The sequence below is a fragment of the Giraffa tippelskirchi genome, chromosome 3, assembly GCF_054371585.1.
Source record: "Giraffa tippelskirchi isolate mGirTip1 chromosome 3, T2T-mGirTip1v1.2.pri, whole genome shotgun sequence".
Taxonomy (NCBI): domain Eukaryota; kingdom Metazoa; phylum Chordata; class Mammalia; order Artiodactyla; family Giraffidae; genus Giraffa; species Giraffa tippelskirchi.
In genome coordinates, this window is record NC_137277.1 from 35,382,509 (window position 1) to 35,393,696 (window position 11,188).

The 11,188-nt window shown below is 52.3% G+C and overlaps 1 protein-coding gene and 6 non-coding genes across 9 annotated transcripts; 2 read left to right on the top strand and 5 right to left on the bottom strand.

The window, feature by feature from the left end:
- Positions 1-233: 233 nt before the first annotated feature.
- Positions 234-343, bottom strand: LOC145543937 (U6 spliceosomal RNA). The gene has a single exon (XR_014081175.1). It is a non-coding gene; the product is annotated as a U6 spliceosomal RNA (small nuclear RNA).
- Positions 344-4,325: 3,982 nt separating this feature from the next.
- TRNAG-GCC (transfer RNA glycine (anticodon GCC)) lies at positions 4,326-4,396 on the bottom strand. Its single transcript has one exon. It is a non-coding gene; the product is annotated as a tRNA-Gly (tRNA).
- Positions 4,397-5,693: 1,297 nt separating this feature from the next.
- HES7 (hes family bHLH transcription factor 7) lies at positions 5,694-9,087 on the top strand. Of its 3 annotated transcripts, none has more exons than XM_081584319.1 (4): positions 5,694-5,787; positions 7,253-7,348; positions 7,920-8,007; positions 8,325-9,087. In XM_081584319.1, exons 1-4 carry the CDS (start codon positions 5,704-5,706, stop codon positions 8,774-8,776), a joined length of 720 nt encoding a protein of 239 aa, XP_081440445.1. In that variant the 5' UTR covers positions 5,694-5,703; the 3' UTR covers positions 8,777-9,087. The 3 variants fall into 3 exon arrangements, with proteins under 3 accessions (XP_081440445.1, XP_081440447.1, XP_081440446.1); XM_081584321.1 differs by lacking the exon at positions 5,694-5,787 and adding an exon at positions 6,189-6,322 and having other exon boundaries at positions 8,310-9,087; XM_081584320.1 differs by lacking the exon at positions 5,694-5,787 and adding an exon at positions 6,189-6,322.
- A 268-nt stretch (positions 9,088-9,355) lies between these two features.
- On the bottom strand, positions 9,356-9,442 carry TRNAR-UCU (transfer RNA arginine (anticodon UCU)). The gene is given in 2 exon segments: positions 9,356-9,391; positions 9,406-9,442. It is a non-coding gene; the product is annotated as a tRNA-Arg (tRNA).
- A 507-nt stretch (positions 9,443-9,949) lies between these two features.
- Positions 9,950-10,031, top strand: TRNAL-UAG (transfer RNA leucine (anticodon UAG)). Its single transcript has one exon. It is a non-coding gene; the product is annotated as a tRNA-Leu (tRNA).
- Positions 10,032-10,456: 425 nt separating this feature from the next.
- Positions 10,457-10,528, bottom strand: TRNAQ-CUG (transfer RNA glutamine (anticodon CUG)). Its single transcript has one exon. It is a non-coding gene; the product is annotated as a tRNA-Gln (tRNA).
- A 573-nt stretch (positions 10,529-11,101) lies between these two features.
- On the bottom strand, positions 11,102-11,174 carry TRNAK-UUU (transfer RNA lysine (anticodon UUU)). The gene has a single exon. It is a non-coding gene; the product is annotated as a tRNA-Lys (tRNA).
- Between the last annotated feature and the right edge of the window lie 14 nt (positions 11,175-11,188).

The following is an 11,188-nucleotide window of genomic DNA, read 5'->3' on the forward strand; positions in this document are numbered from 1 at the left end:
CCCTCCAGCAATGAGCTTGCTTGATTCATTATTTTTTAAAAATAATTTGTTTATTTGGCTGCACCAGGTCTTAGTTGTGGCACGAGCTATTTTTAGTTGTGGCTTGTGGGATCTAGCTCCCTGACTATGAATTGAACCCGGGTTGCCTGCATTGGGAACGAGGAATCTTAGCCACTGGACCACCAGGGAAGTCCTAGTTTATTCTTTTCTTAAAAAAGAAAAAAATTATTGAAGTATAGTAAAAAAAATTCATTGAATTTGCCTGTCATCCTTTTGCACAGGGGCCACACGAGTATTATCTATATCATTCCAATTTTAGTGTATGTGCTGCTGAAGCATGCACTCCTTGTTAAACAGCGTAAAATAAACATCTATCAGTTGAGAAGGGTTCATTTCAAATGCCCCATCTCATCTCTGCAGCTTTCTCCTAATATCCGAGGCACTTTACCATTCTAATATTTTCAGGGGCCTTGGGATCTGCCAAGTATGATGTTTGTAGGCCTGATTAATCCTTTCCAAAAATTCAGAAAGGGTTTCGTTTGTTTTGCTGAATTTCTTGAATTTTGTCCAGACTCTTTTCTTTGGTTCCCCTTTGCAAGGCCCTGTCCAGATGCACTAATAAGTGGTGTTCTCATGAGGCCCTTCTCCTCTCACTGGGGTTCCAATTTGGTTCAGGGGTCAAGTGTGCTTCAGGTATAGAGGATCCTCCCTATAAAGGAGGGTTTCCATCTTTCCAATTAAACAAGTCTGAGAAGCCCGGCCAGCTGGTCATTTGCAGGCCCGCTATGAGATAACCTAAGAGAAATCGTCCTGCCCCAGGGGTGGCTTCTGGCCCAAACTGGGTGCCCTGTTGGGTCTTATATTACCAGACCAAGTCCCTGTGCCCCAGAAACTAACACGTGCCTGCGTGTGTGCTAGGTCACTTCAGCTGTGTCTGACTCTGTGTGATCTTATGGACTGCAGCCTGCCAGGTTCCTCTGTCCATTGTATTCTCCAGGCAAGAATACTGGAGTGGGTTGCAGACACAGGATTTCCTAATTGATCCCTATAAGGAGGGGAAGTCCTGAGCCCCAGTCAGGAATTGGGGCTAGGTAGGAACAGTAGGTGGTAAAATGAGTGGATTTTTTGGTATAACACCTAGAGTGGCTAAGACAGCTTGCTTGGCTTTAGGAGATAAGGTTTGAAGCAACATATTCTCACTCTCATTCCCTTCCTTTTCATATTTTCCCTGATATAATAGCACAAATGCTTACACATAAAGGATTTCGTCATTCTTCCCTACTTCTTCCCAGAATAGTCACCATAAAAGCATAAATAGCAATTGATCATTTCTAACTATCCAAAGGATGCCTTGTTGCTTTGGCATCAACCAACTGGGCTGAATTCTGGGATGGGGCTTTTGCTGGTTTTAGGAACCCCATGGAATCTTTCTCTTCTCTCTGGGAGTGTTCTACAGATTTTTTTTTTCCCCTCTTGTTACTTTCTTCCATTTGACATCAGTAAAAAGCTTTAAATATCACAAAATTAATTTGGTTGTAAATGGAGAAACAGTACCAAACAAAATGAAATGTAAAACCCAAAGGACAACAGAAAATCCTAAATAGACCTTCAAGTTCGGTCTTGGGGTTTTACATATACCAATGACACAGGAGACTGCAGATGACATAATTAACACAGCAAGGGTAGTAGTACTTGGTGCACAGGGGCCCAAGATAACTGTGCCTAAACCCCTTTTAGAGATCCTAACAAGAACTATGGCCACGCATTGCTTCAGTAAAATATATTCTTCACACTCATGAGTTCTCAGTTCTCAGCTGTAATCAGATCATTTATCCAAAATGTACATCAGAGGACTTTCTTTAGGGATAGTTGAAACATTCCCTATTTTATTTATTTGTATGTTTTTAAAATTGTTTACTTTATTCATTTGGTTTCAACTAAGACTCATTGCAGCATACAGCCTTCAGTAGTTGTGATGTGCCCGTGGGCTTAGTTGCTCCAAGGCATGTAGGATCCTAGCTCCCTGCTGCTGCTGCTGCTAAGTCGCCCTGACAGGGATCAAACCCGTGTCCCCTGAATTGCAAGGCAGATTCTTAACCATTGGACTACCAAGAAGTCCCTTCTCCCATTTTAAAATACAGAAATACAAGACAAAAAAACCCCACAAATGGCACACAAAAATGCTAGCATCCAAAGAAACTAAGGAACCAGTTCACAAACCAGGTAAAAGTTCAACAACGCTTGCCTCTCTCCAACAAGGTACTCACTCAAATACAAAACAAATTTGGCGTATTCCAGAAAAAAAGTCCCAGAGAAAGAGGAAATAAGGTTTTTGGCTTGTAGACACCAAGAGTGACTTACCCAACAATAAGAGCCTGCTAGCTCTCAAATGTCCATCCAGCTGTCAAGTCACTGGCCCACTCTGTGCTGTTCCAGGGAATTCTGAAGGGCAGATCCTCCAGACAAGCGGTCCTGGCAGCTTACTGGAGGATTCCCCAACCAGGCCCAGGTGGCCATGATCAGCAAGGTTCTTGACTAGCTTACCAAGTTGAAGCTCCCACTGCTTGTAGCTACAAGCTGATAAAGTGAGAGACAATTATTAGGGGGCGAGGAATAACTACTTTGCTTGGAGAGCCAGCAGACCAAGGAGATGGTGGACTCCTGTTTCAAAGAACCATCTGGCCTGAGTTAGAATTCAGGCTTCTTGTATACCAAAAAAGGGAAGAAATAACGTTAAACATTTCTTGGTTCTGGTCAGAACTGTGTTGATTTCTTCCTTCAGGTGCTGATAGGCAGGCCAGGTCAGGATGTTTCCTGGGAGCTAAACAAAGTTATTTTAACTTAATGCTCATTACCTGGGAGGCAGGGCTCCCAAAGATCGGCCATTATGTGTAACTTAAGCTTATAGGCAACATCCCTTTAGTGATTAAGTTGTCATAGAACACAAAAGTTTCCCTATTACGTGATCACCAGAGTAAACTAGCTCTGCACTCTCAAGTCATTGCCATTACTGGCGGCCCCTCCCCCACCCTCATAGCCATCTTATATCACTTTCTGTTTTCTTAGTCATTTTCTGTCCCCTCTCCCCCCCCCACCATAATGTAAGTAGCAGGAGAGTCCAGATCCAAGGTACCCTCAATGCCTAACAACACTTGGTGCACAAGAGGCCCGCCAGAAATAGCGGCTTCGTGATTGAGTACAGGGGCTGCTCACATAGACATACAAATGCCCAGACTGTTGTAGAGTTTCCTTCTAGGGCCACTGTCACGGCTTAGAATTGAGAAGAGAGCATTCCCAGTCGCTCACACAATCCAGAGGCGGAAAAGAAAGACTTCGAGCCTGGCCCAGATGAAGTTGAAAGAGACAGGAGTCAGGATCCAGAGACAGAAACAAGGGCTCCGGACGAGTTCCTGAGAGAGGGACCAAGACAGAGAAGATGCAGACCCCAGATTCAGTGGTCCAGAGACGCGGGCCCGCAGCAGCCTGAGCCCGTGTCCGGAGGAGGGACGCGGAGGAAGGCCGAGGGCGGGGGAAGCCGGTGGAAAACCAGCGCCGGAGCCCGAGGGACCCGGCCCCCTGCCCTTACTCACAAGTGGCCGCGGCAGTCGGCGGGAGCCCGGCCACCTGCTGACCCGACGCGTGCGGGATCAAAGCGGCCGGGAAGGGGCGGGCGGGGAGTGGCAGGAACCCGGAGGTGTGAGCGAGCTTCCCAGGGGATGGCCGGAGCGTGGGAGCGTAGAGGGCAGGGCGGCCACGGAGTCCTGGAGGGACCATCCCAGAGACCCGGGAGACCCGGAGCCGGACATGCAGAGACCAGGTAAGACCCAGAGAGACCCAGCGCAGAAGTCAGAAGACCTGGAAAGAATGTGAAAAAGACGGAGAATGAGACGCTGAAAGACGGCGGGACAAAAAAAGGCCGTGACCGTGGATTTAGAAAAAGAAACCGGGTTCCAGAGGACAGAAAATAAGAGAAGGAGCGAGGAAGAGGAAAGGAAAGAAAAGCCAGGGTCTTAGAACTTGAGGGCAGGGAAGACCTCCCGCCTCCCCCGCGGAGGGCTGAAAGGACCCCCCGGGCAGGGATCCCAGCCGCGGTCCTTTCTCAGCGTCACGCCTGCGGAGGTGCGGGCGGGGAGGCGAGTAGAAGGAGGGGTGTGGACAGCCAGACCCCAGGCTGGGAGGATGGGAGTGTGAGGACGTTCGGAATCAGGGTCTCGACCCAAAGCCTCATACTTTCACACAGAGTAAAAAAGTTAAATATTAATATTTGGTAGAAATCTTAAACAAGAAATACAGACATCTTTGGGGGAAAGAAAAGAAATAGTTGATGCATTGGCCGGGAATCGAACCCGGGCCTCCCGCGTGGCAGGCGAGAATTCTACCACTGAACCACCAATGCAAGTGTGCACTAGCACCTGGTGGATCTTCTCATCTTGTAAAGCATCGTGGCGACTATCTCCAAGTGGCTTTCTAGCTAGGGGGAGGACAGAGGAACAGTCCCAATAGCAGACGTGGGTGGAGCCCCGAGCCATCCTCCCTTCCGCCTGGATCCGGTCACCCGGCCATAAAGTCGCCCCATATGGCCAGGGGCGGTCCCACACCCGGGTGCGAACTGCCCGGGGCCCCGAGCCTCGCGTGCAGGTGACAAAAACTCAGCCCGAGCCCAGGTTCCCAAGGAGGGGGGCAGGGGGGCTTCTAAGGCCATACATCTGCGCTCCCATTTGGCTCAGGTAGCGGGAGGTGGCATGTGCTGGGCTTCCTGACTGCAAATGGGAGAGCCCTCCCCAAGATCTGCGCTCCTCTATCTCGGACTTTGCCAAGGCAGGCTTCGTGAAAAAACCAAGTTGTGGACCGGAGCTGCGAGGGCTTGGAGGAGCCCCATCGGTCTCTGACTACGAAGCTGTCTTCTGACTCGGTCTGCAACCCTGTTTTGTGTCCGTCCCTGGCATTCTTGCTGTCCCGTTAAATCTCTGATTTTATCTTCTCAGGCACTTTGTCCTGAAGTCTCCAAGTCTCAGGCATCATTCCGCAGAGTGTCATGCTCTTGGTTTGAGGTGGGTGTTGATCCCTTTTTTTGTTCCCTTTTTTATCTTTTAAAGAAAACTACCTGCTCTTTGCTCCCCTATAATCATGAGGGGTCTGGAGGGCCGAAGAACCCCGGAGCACACTTGTGTCAGGTGTGGCAGCCCTGGGCCTGAATCTCCTATGATTAATTTTTAATCAAATACTTCTACCTGAGGGAGGTGGGTGGGGGGTCCAGGAAGGGGAACACATGTAAACCCATGGCTGATTCATGTCAATGTATGGCAAAAACTATTACAATATTGTAAAGTAATTAGCCCCCAACTAAAATAAATAAATTTATAAAATTAAAAAAAATAAATAAATAAAATAAAATAAAGGAACTTGAAAGAAAAAAAAAAAATACTTCTACCTGGAAAGATCTTTCCACCGGTGCTTCAAAGCCTCCCTACCTCTTCCATGAGGCTTCCCCCTGCCCCAGTCTAGCCATCCCTCATGATGACCCTTTCCCTGAGCACCTACTTCACCTTTCTTCTAAAATAGCTACTTGACAACACATCCTCTTTTCCACTGAAACTTGCAGGGATAAACCAGGCCTCCAGCCTATATCTCAGCATGAAGAGTCCCAGCCTAGACCGGTGCCCTGTGGTCACAATGAGTGCATAGATGTTGGGGGAACTAAATATGACTGACTTCGATCGCACAGAGCTTCTTCCACCTCCAGACAAAGTCCCTGGTGAATTAGACAGATCCAGCCAGCACACTCAGGTGACTCACTATCCCAAGTAGGAGGTGAATTTGGGGGAAAGGTGTATAGGATCCAGACTAGGAGCTGAGGGGTGCTTTTTATTTCAGTGTTAGTGGGGGTACAGTGAGCTCCCAAGAAAGCTGAAATAGTGAACGGGTGCGGGGTGGGGGAACTCTGAACTCCCTTCCTGAGTTCTGTCCCCAAATTACTCCAACTCCCTCTTCCTCTAATAACTTCCCTTCAGCTAGGTTCCCGCCTCCTTATACAGCCTTATGGTCCTTAAACCAGCGGGTGCCGCACCGGCCCCTCATTTCCCACACTCCCAGGCCATTTCCACCTTTCCCCCTCCCCCTTGTGCCCCTCCCCTTTCCGGGAGCCTTGTGCCCAGGGTCGAGTCCTGTGGGATCCTGAAGGGGCGGGCCAGGGTCCTAACCTCCCCCCTACTCGGGGGCCTGCGGGATATAAGACTCAAGGAGAGCGGAGACTCGGTCCACACTAGGGTCCGGAGGAGCGATGGTCACCCGGGATCGAGCTGAGAATAGGGACGGCCCCAAGGTGAGAGGAGGGCGGGGAGGGAGCAGAGGTCCCTGGACTGAGGAGGAGACAGGGTCCCTGAGGGTCAGGGAAGAGGCTGGAGACGCGGGGCTGGAAGTGGGGAGAGGTGCGTGGGGACCCGAGGAGCCAGGGGCTGGGGAGGAAGCGCCAAACTATGGAGAAGGGGTCAGCGTCAGAGCTGTATCTGGGTGGGCAGCAGAGGCAGAGGTCTGTCTGGGTGTAGGTGATGGCAGTTGGCACCTTGCGCCTTCGAGGGCTTGGGGTGGGCGGCGGCAAAATTTGAGTAAAATAAGCAGGAGGAACACAGAGCTAAGGGAGGAAGGTGGAAACAAAAATCGGCGAGGATGGGCACTCGCTCCACGCGGGCTGTGAGAGGGCGCTGGCCCGAGGCAGCCTTGTAAGAGAAGGTTCCAGAGGCCCGAGCCCGGGTGGAAGACTTCAGAACCAGTGGAGAAGGGTGACCGCACAGACGGGTTAGAGGGATAGGAGGCGGCGCGGGCGCGCTGGGTGTCTCCCTTTCTACACTCAGGGCCGCCAGCTCAGCCCGGCACCTTGCGGCCCACGCGTCTGGGCGCAAAGAGGGCCCCCAAAGTTCTCCACTGAGACAGAGAAAGACTGCACGAGACGGAGACGTAGAGAGAAAGGAGGAGGAGGAGGAAGAAAGACACAGAGAGGGGAGGAGGGAGGACAAGTGTGAGAGAGGAGAAAGCAGAAGACCCGGGAGAGAGAGGAGGCGAGCTACAGAAATTCACTCCAGGGGCGTTGGGAGGGGGATTGGAGAGGGGTCGAATGGGCCCGGCCCTAGGCTCTCTGGGGTCTTGGGGAAGGGGTGGAGGCCGGCTTATCCCAGCGGCGGGGATCCTGACGCCCTCGCGGCCGCGCTGAGTCTCGGTCGGGTCGGCCCCGCCCTCCCTTTCCTGCTGGTCGTAGATGCTGAAGCCGCTCGTGGAGAAGCGGCGCCGGGACCGCATCAACCGCAGCCTGGAAGAACTGAGGCTGCTGCTGCTGGAGCGGACCCGGGACCAGGTCAGTTCTTCTGCCATCACCCGGCCCCTAAGCATTCCGTCCTCGCGTCCCAGGGCTTCCCACTTGGGTAGGGACATATGCTGCTTTGGAGACCCTGGACCCAAGGGACCTTGGAATTCCAGCCCAGCCCCCTTTCCCGCTCTCAGAACGCGATCTTCATCGCTACCCCTTGGGTCTGTAAGTTTCAACACCCGGCTCTAAATTTCACTCCCAGGGTCAGTCGGTTTCAATCTTTGGGTCTGTAAATTCTCCTTCCTCCTCCCAACCTCCGACCCCTCCCCAAGATAGGCAGCGGGGTGGTTAATTTCACTCCCTAGGTTTGCTGTTCAAATCCCCTCCTTGCACTATGGGTTGGTTTCATCCCCTCGATTTGGACAGTTTCGTCTCAGGGTGGGCCAGGACCATTCTTGGTCATCTCCACTCGGTGTTCCGTAGCGCACTCTGCGGTCCGCGCGCAAACGCGATCCGGGGGCACCCCCAGCTCCCGCATCCCCCTCCCTTCTTCCCCCTGCCACTTTCCCCCTCTCTCCCCACCCCTTTCTGTCTCTGCGCCCTCCCCTCCCATCTGTAGAACCTCCGGAACCCGAAGCTGGAGAAAGCAGAGATACTGGAGTTCGCCGTGGGCTACTTGAGGGAACGAAGCCGGGTGGAGCCCCCGGGTACAGCGCGGGGGTGGGGCAGCGGAGGGAGGGAGCGGGGGGGTTCACTGGGGCCCGGGTCTGGGTAGACGGGCAGGACCCCGCGGAGGACGGTGGGCTTGGGGAGTGGCAGGCTCTGCTCCGAGGCGAGGTTAATAATAACACCCGCGCGTGTCTGTCTCTGTCTCCCTCCTTTTCTCCCTCTGTCTGTCCATGTGGCTTCCTGTCTCTGTCTCTGCGCCGGTCCGGCTTCGGTATCTCTGCGCCCCGCCCCTTCCCTCTCCCCCGATGGGACCCCCTGCCCGGCCCGCCGGTCCTCCCGCCGGCCGCACCTTCAGGGGTTCCCCGATCCCCAGCCCAGGACGCCGAGGCGCTCGCCAGCTGCTACTTGTCGGGATTCCGCGAGTGCCTGCTCCGCTTGGCGGCCTTCGCGCAAGACGCCAGCCCGGCCGCGCGCGCCCAGCTCTTCTCCGCGCTGCACGGTTACCTGCGCCCCAAGCCGCCCCGGCCGGAACCGGGAGAGCCCAGGCCTCCCGCGCCGCGCCTACCGCTGGACCCCGCCGCCCCAGCGCCCGGCCCCGCGCTCCACCAGCGCCCCCCAGTTCACAAGGGCCCCCCCAGCCCGCGCTGTGCGCGGTCCCCGTCCCCCTGCTCTCCCCGAGCCGGTGATTCTGGCGCACCGGCCCCCCTCACCGGACTGCTGCCGCCGCCGCCGCCGCCTCACAGACAAGACGGGGCGCCCAAGGCTCCGCCGCCCGCGCCGCCCGCTTTCTGGAGACCTTGGCCCTGAGCTTGGAGGGGGGGATGGAGGCGGGGGCTGGGGGGAGGGGTAGAGACTCCAGCCCGAGGGCAGCAGAGGGACCCGGGCGTCCGGGTGAGGAGGTGTTGGGGAGGGCGGCGGGGCGCGCGGGCGCCGCGCGCGGGTGAGATGTGGTTTATATTAGAGTATCTATATAAATATATATTTCCCTGGTTTCTGTCCCTTTTCCCTGCCCCCCACCCCCACCCCCCGGCGTCTAGGATTGTACCCTCTGCCCCCAGCCCAGCCCCAGTCCCTTCCCGAGTCCCTAGTGCATGGAATAAAGTGGTTGTCAAATCCCCGTGTGTCCCCGAGCCAGGGGCCTGCCTTTATCTCGGCGTCCACGCCCACTTTCCCTCCCCTTCTGTTTCCCGCCCCCAGTCCTTCTCTCCTCGGCCCGAGCCCCGGGGCAGACAGGTAAGTAAAGAAGAGAGCAGAGCGGAGGCTGAGGTGGGAACTGAAACCAGCTGGAAAACACTGAGATAGGGTTGGGGGAGAAGGGTGGGAGCCTTTTAAGAAAAAACCGGATAAAGAGAAAAAGAAAAAAAAATAATAATAGTGAAATAAAATCGACTCTGGTGGGATTCGAACCCACAACCTTTGAATCGCTCTTTCGTCACTAGAAGTCCAATGCGCTATCCATTGCGCCACAGAGCCACCTGGCGGGCGGCACCGTCTGACGGCTTACGGGGACTAGAAAGGGGAAAGGGCGGGGGGAGGGGGAGGGTTGTGAGGGAATTGGGCGGGGTGTGACTAGACCGCGCGGTTTGGACCTCAGAAGCCTCCATGGAAGAGGCAGCGTGCGCAAAGCGTGTGAGCTAAGTGGGAGTGAGGGCGCACAAGGGTGGAGGAAACAGCGCAACGGAATATGAGCCAGCGAGCGAGTATGGAGCTCTAGTTGCAGATCTGGGGAATGCTTCTAGTTCAGGCGCACCCCACTCCCGGATGTGGCCCCACCCGTAAGAATAAACTTGTTTTGTTGTTAATTTCTGTGTACCTTTGTTTCTTCTGGTCTATCTGCTTTTGTCATCTGCTGCTCTGCTGTCCGAAGGAATCTCCATAATTCTCAGAAGAAGAGCAGCCAGTTTAGCACAATCATTCGTAGTGTCACCCCCTCCCTTCTAGTCTCTTAGGAGGACTGTGAGGACCGCTGTCCCCCACGCAGGTAGCGTGGCCGAGCGGTCTAAGGCGCTGGATTTAGGCTCCAGTCTCTTCGGAGGCGTGGGTTCGAATCCCACCGCTGCCAGACCAGAGTTTTTCTCTAGGTCTAAGCACCATTCAGGAAGTTCCTTCTAGAATATAATTTAGTTTTATGAAAACTCCTGGTAGCGGTCTCACCAACTTGTATTCCAGACAGAACTTAAGCCGGCATCCAAGCCCCAAATTAATATGGAAACTTGTAAAAAAAAATCTCGGATCTCCATTATCGATCTCCGCTTTGACATGTCATAAGATAATATTCAAAACTAGTGCAATCTGCTATATAGTGAATTGACTCTCTGTAAATTCTCCTAATGGCGTGGTAGAGGCGCGAATTATCTAGGAAAGCTCAAAAGGTAAGATCCAACCTAATTTTCTTTCATATCCTTTCAGAACATAAGAGAATATCATACACAAAACTCATGAATAATACAATAGAACACACTGGTATTGAGTGAAAAGAAATCATAAAGGTTCCACCGAGATTTGAACTCGGATCGCTGGATTCAGAGTCCAGAGTGCTAACCATTACACCATGGAACCGACGGTGCTCCACTCTTTTTTTAGAGTCTATATATATATTACTTAACTTCCTAGTCTGCTTCTCGCTGCTTTGCCACTCACAGGAGACAAAGCAAAATAAACGGAGCTGTCGGATAAGACGAATACCACTATCAAGCACCTGAAATATGAATCTAAATGTGCTTGAATTATAAATACACACCGTAATTAAACGACAGTATGAAAAAAAGTTTAAATTTCATTCATAATTTTAAAATATTGATTACATGATAAAATAAGACAGGATATATTGGATTAAATAAAATTTTATTAAAATTAATTTCAAAAAATAATTTCACCTATTTCTTTGTACTCTTTTTAATGTGTGGCTGCTAGTAAAATTAAATTCACACGTATGGCTCGCATATGTACTGCTCTAAAACATCTCTCCTTCCGCCTTCTGAATAAAACCCTGACGCACTTTAATTCCGTTTCCTCGTAACACCGTCTAACAAACTTGCGTTACTCTTTTCCTCTGTTATGTTCGAAGGAATACAAATATTTACGGTACTGAAAAATCCCAAGATTATCATGCACCAGTAAAGGAAAAGTGATCGCCCGAACAGGGACTTGAACCCTGGACCCTCAGATTAAAAGTCTGATGCTCTACCGACTGAGCTATCCGGGCTCTCCCTCGTTTCT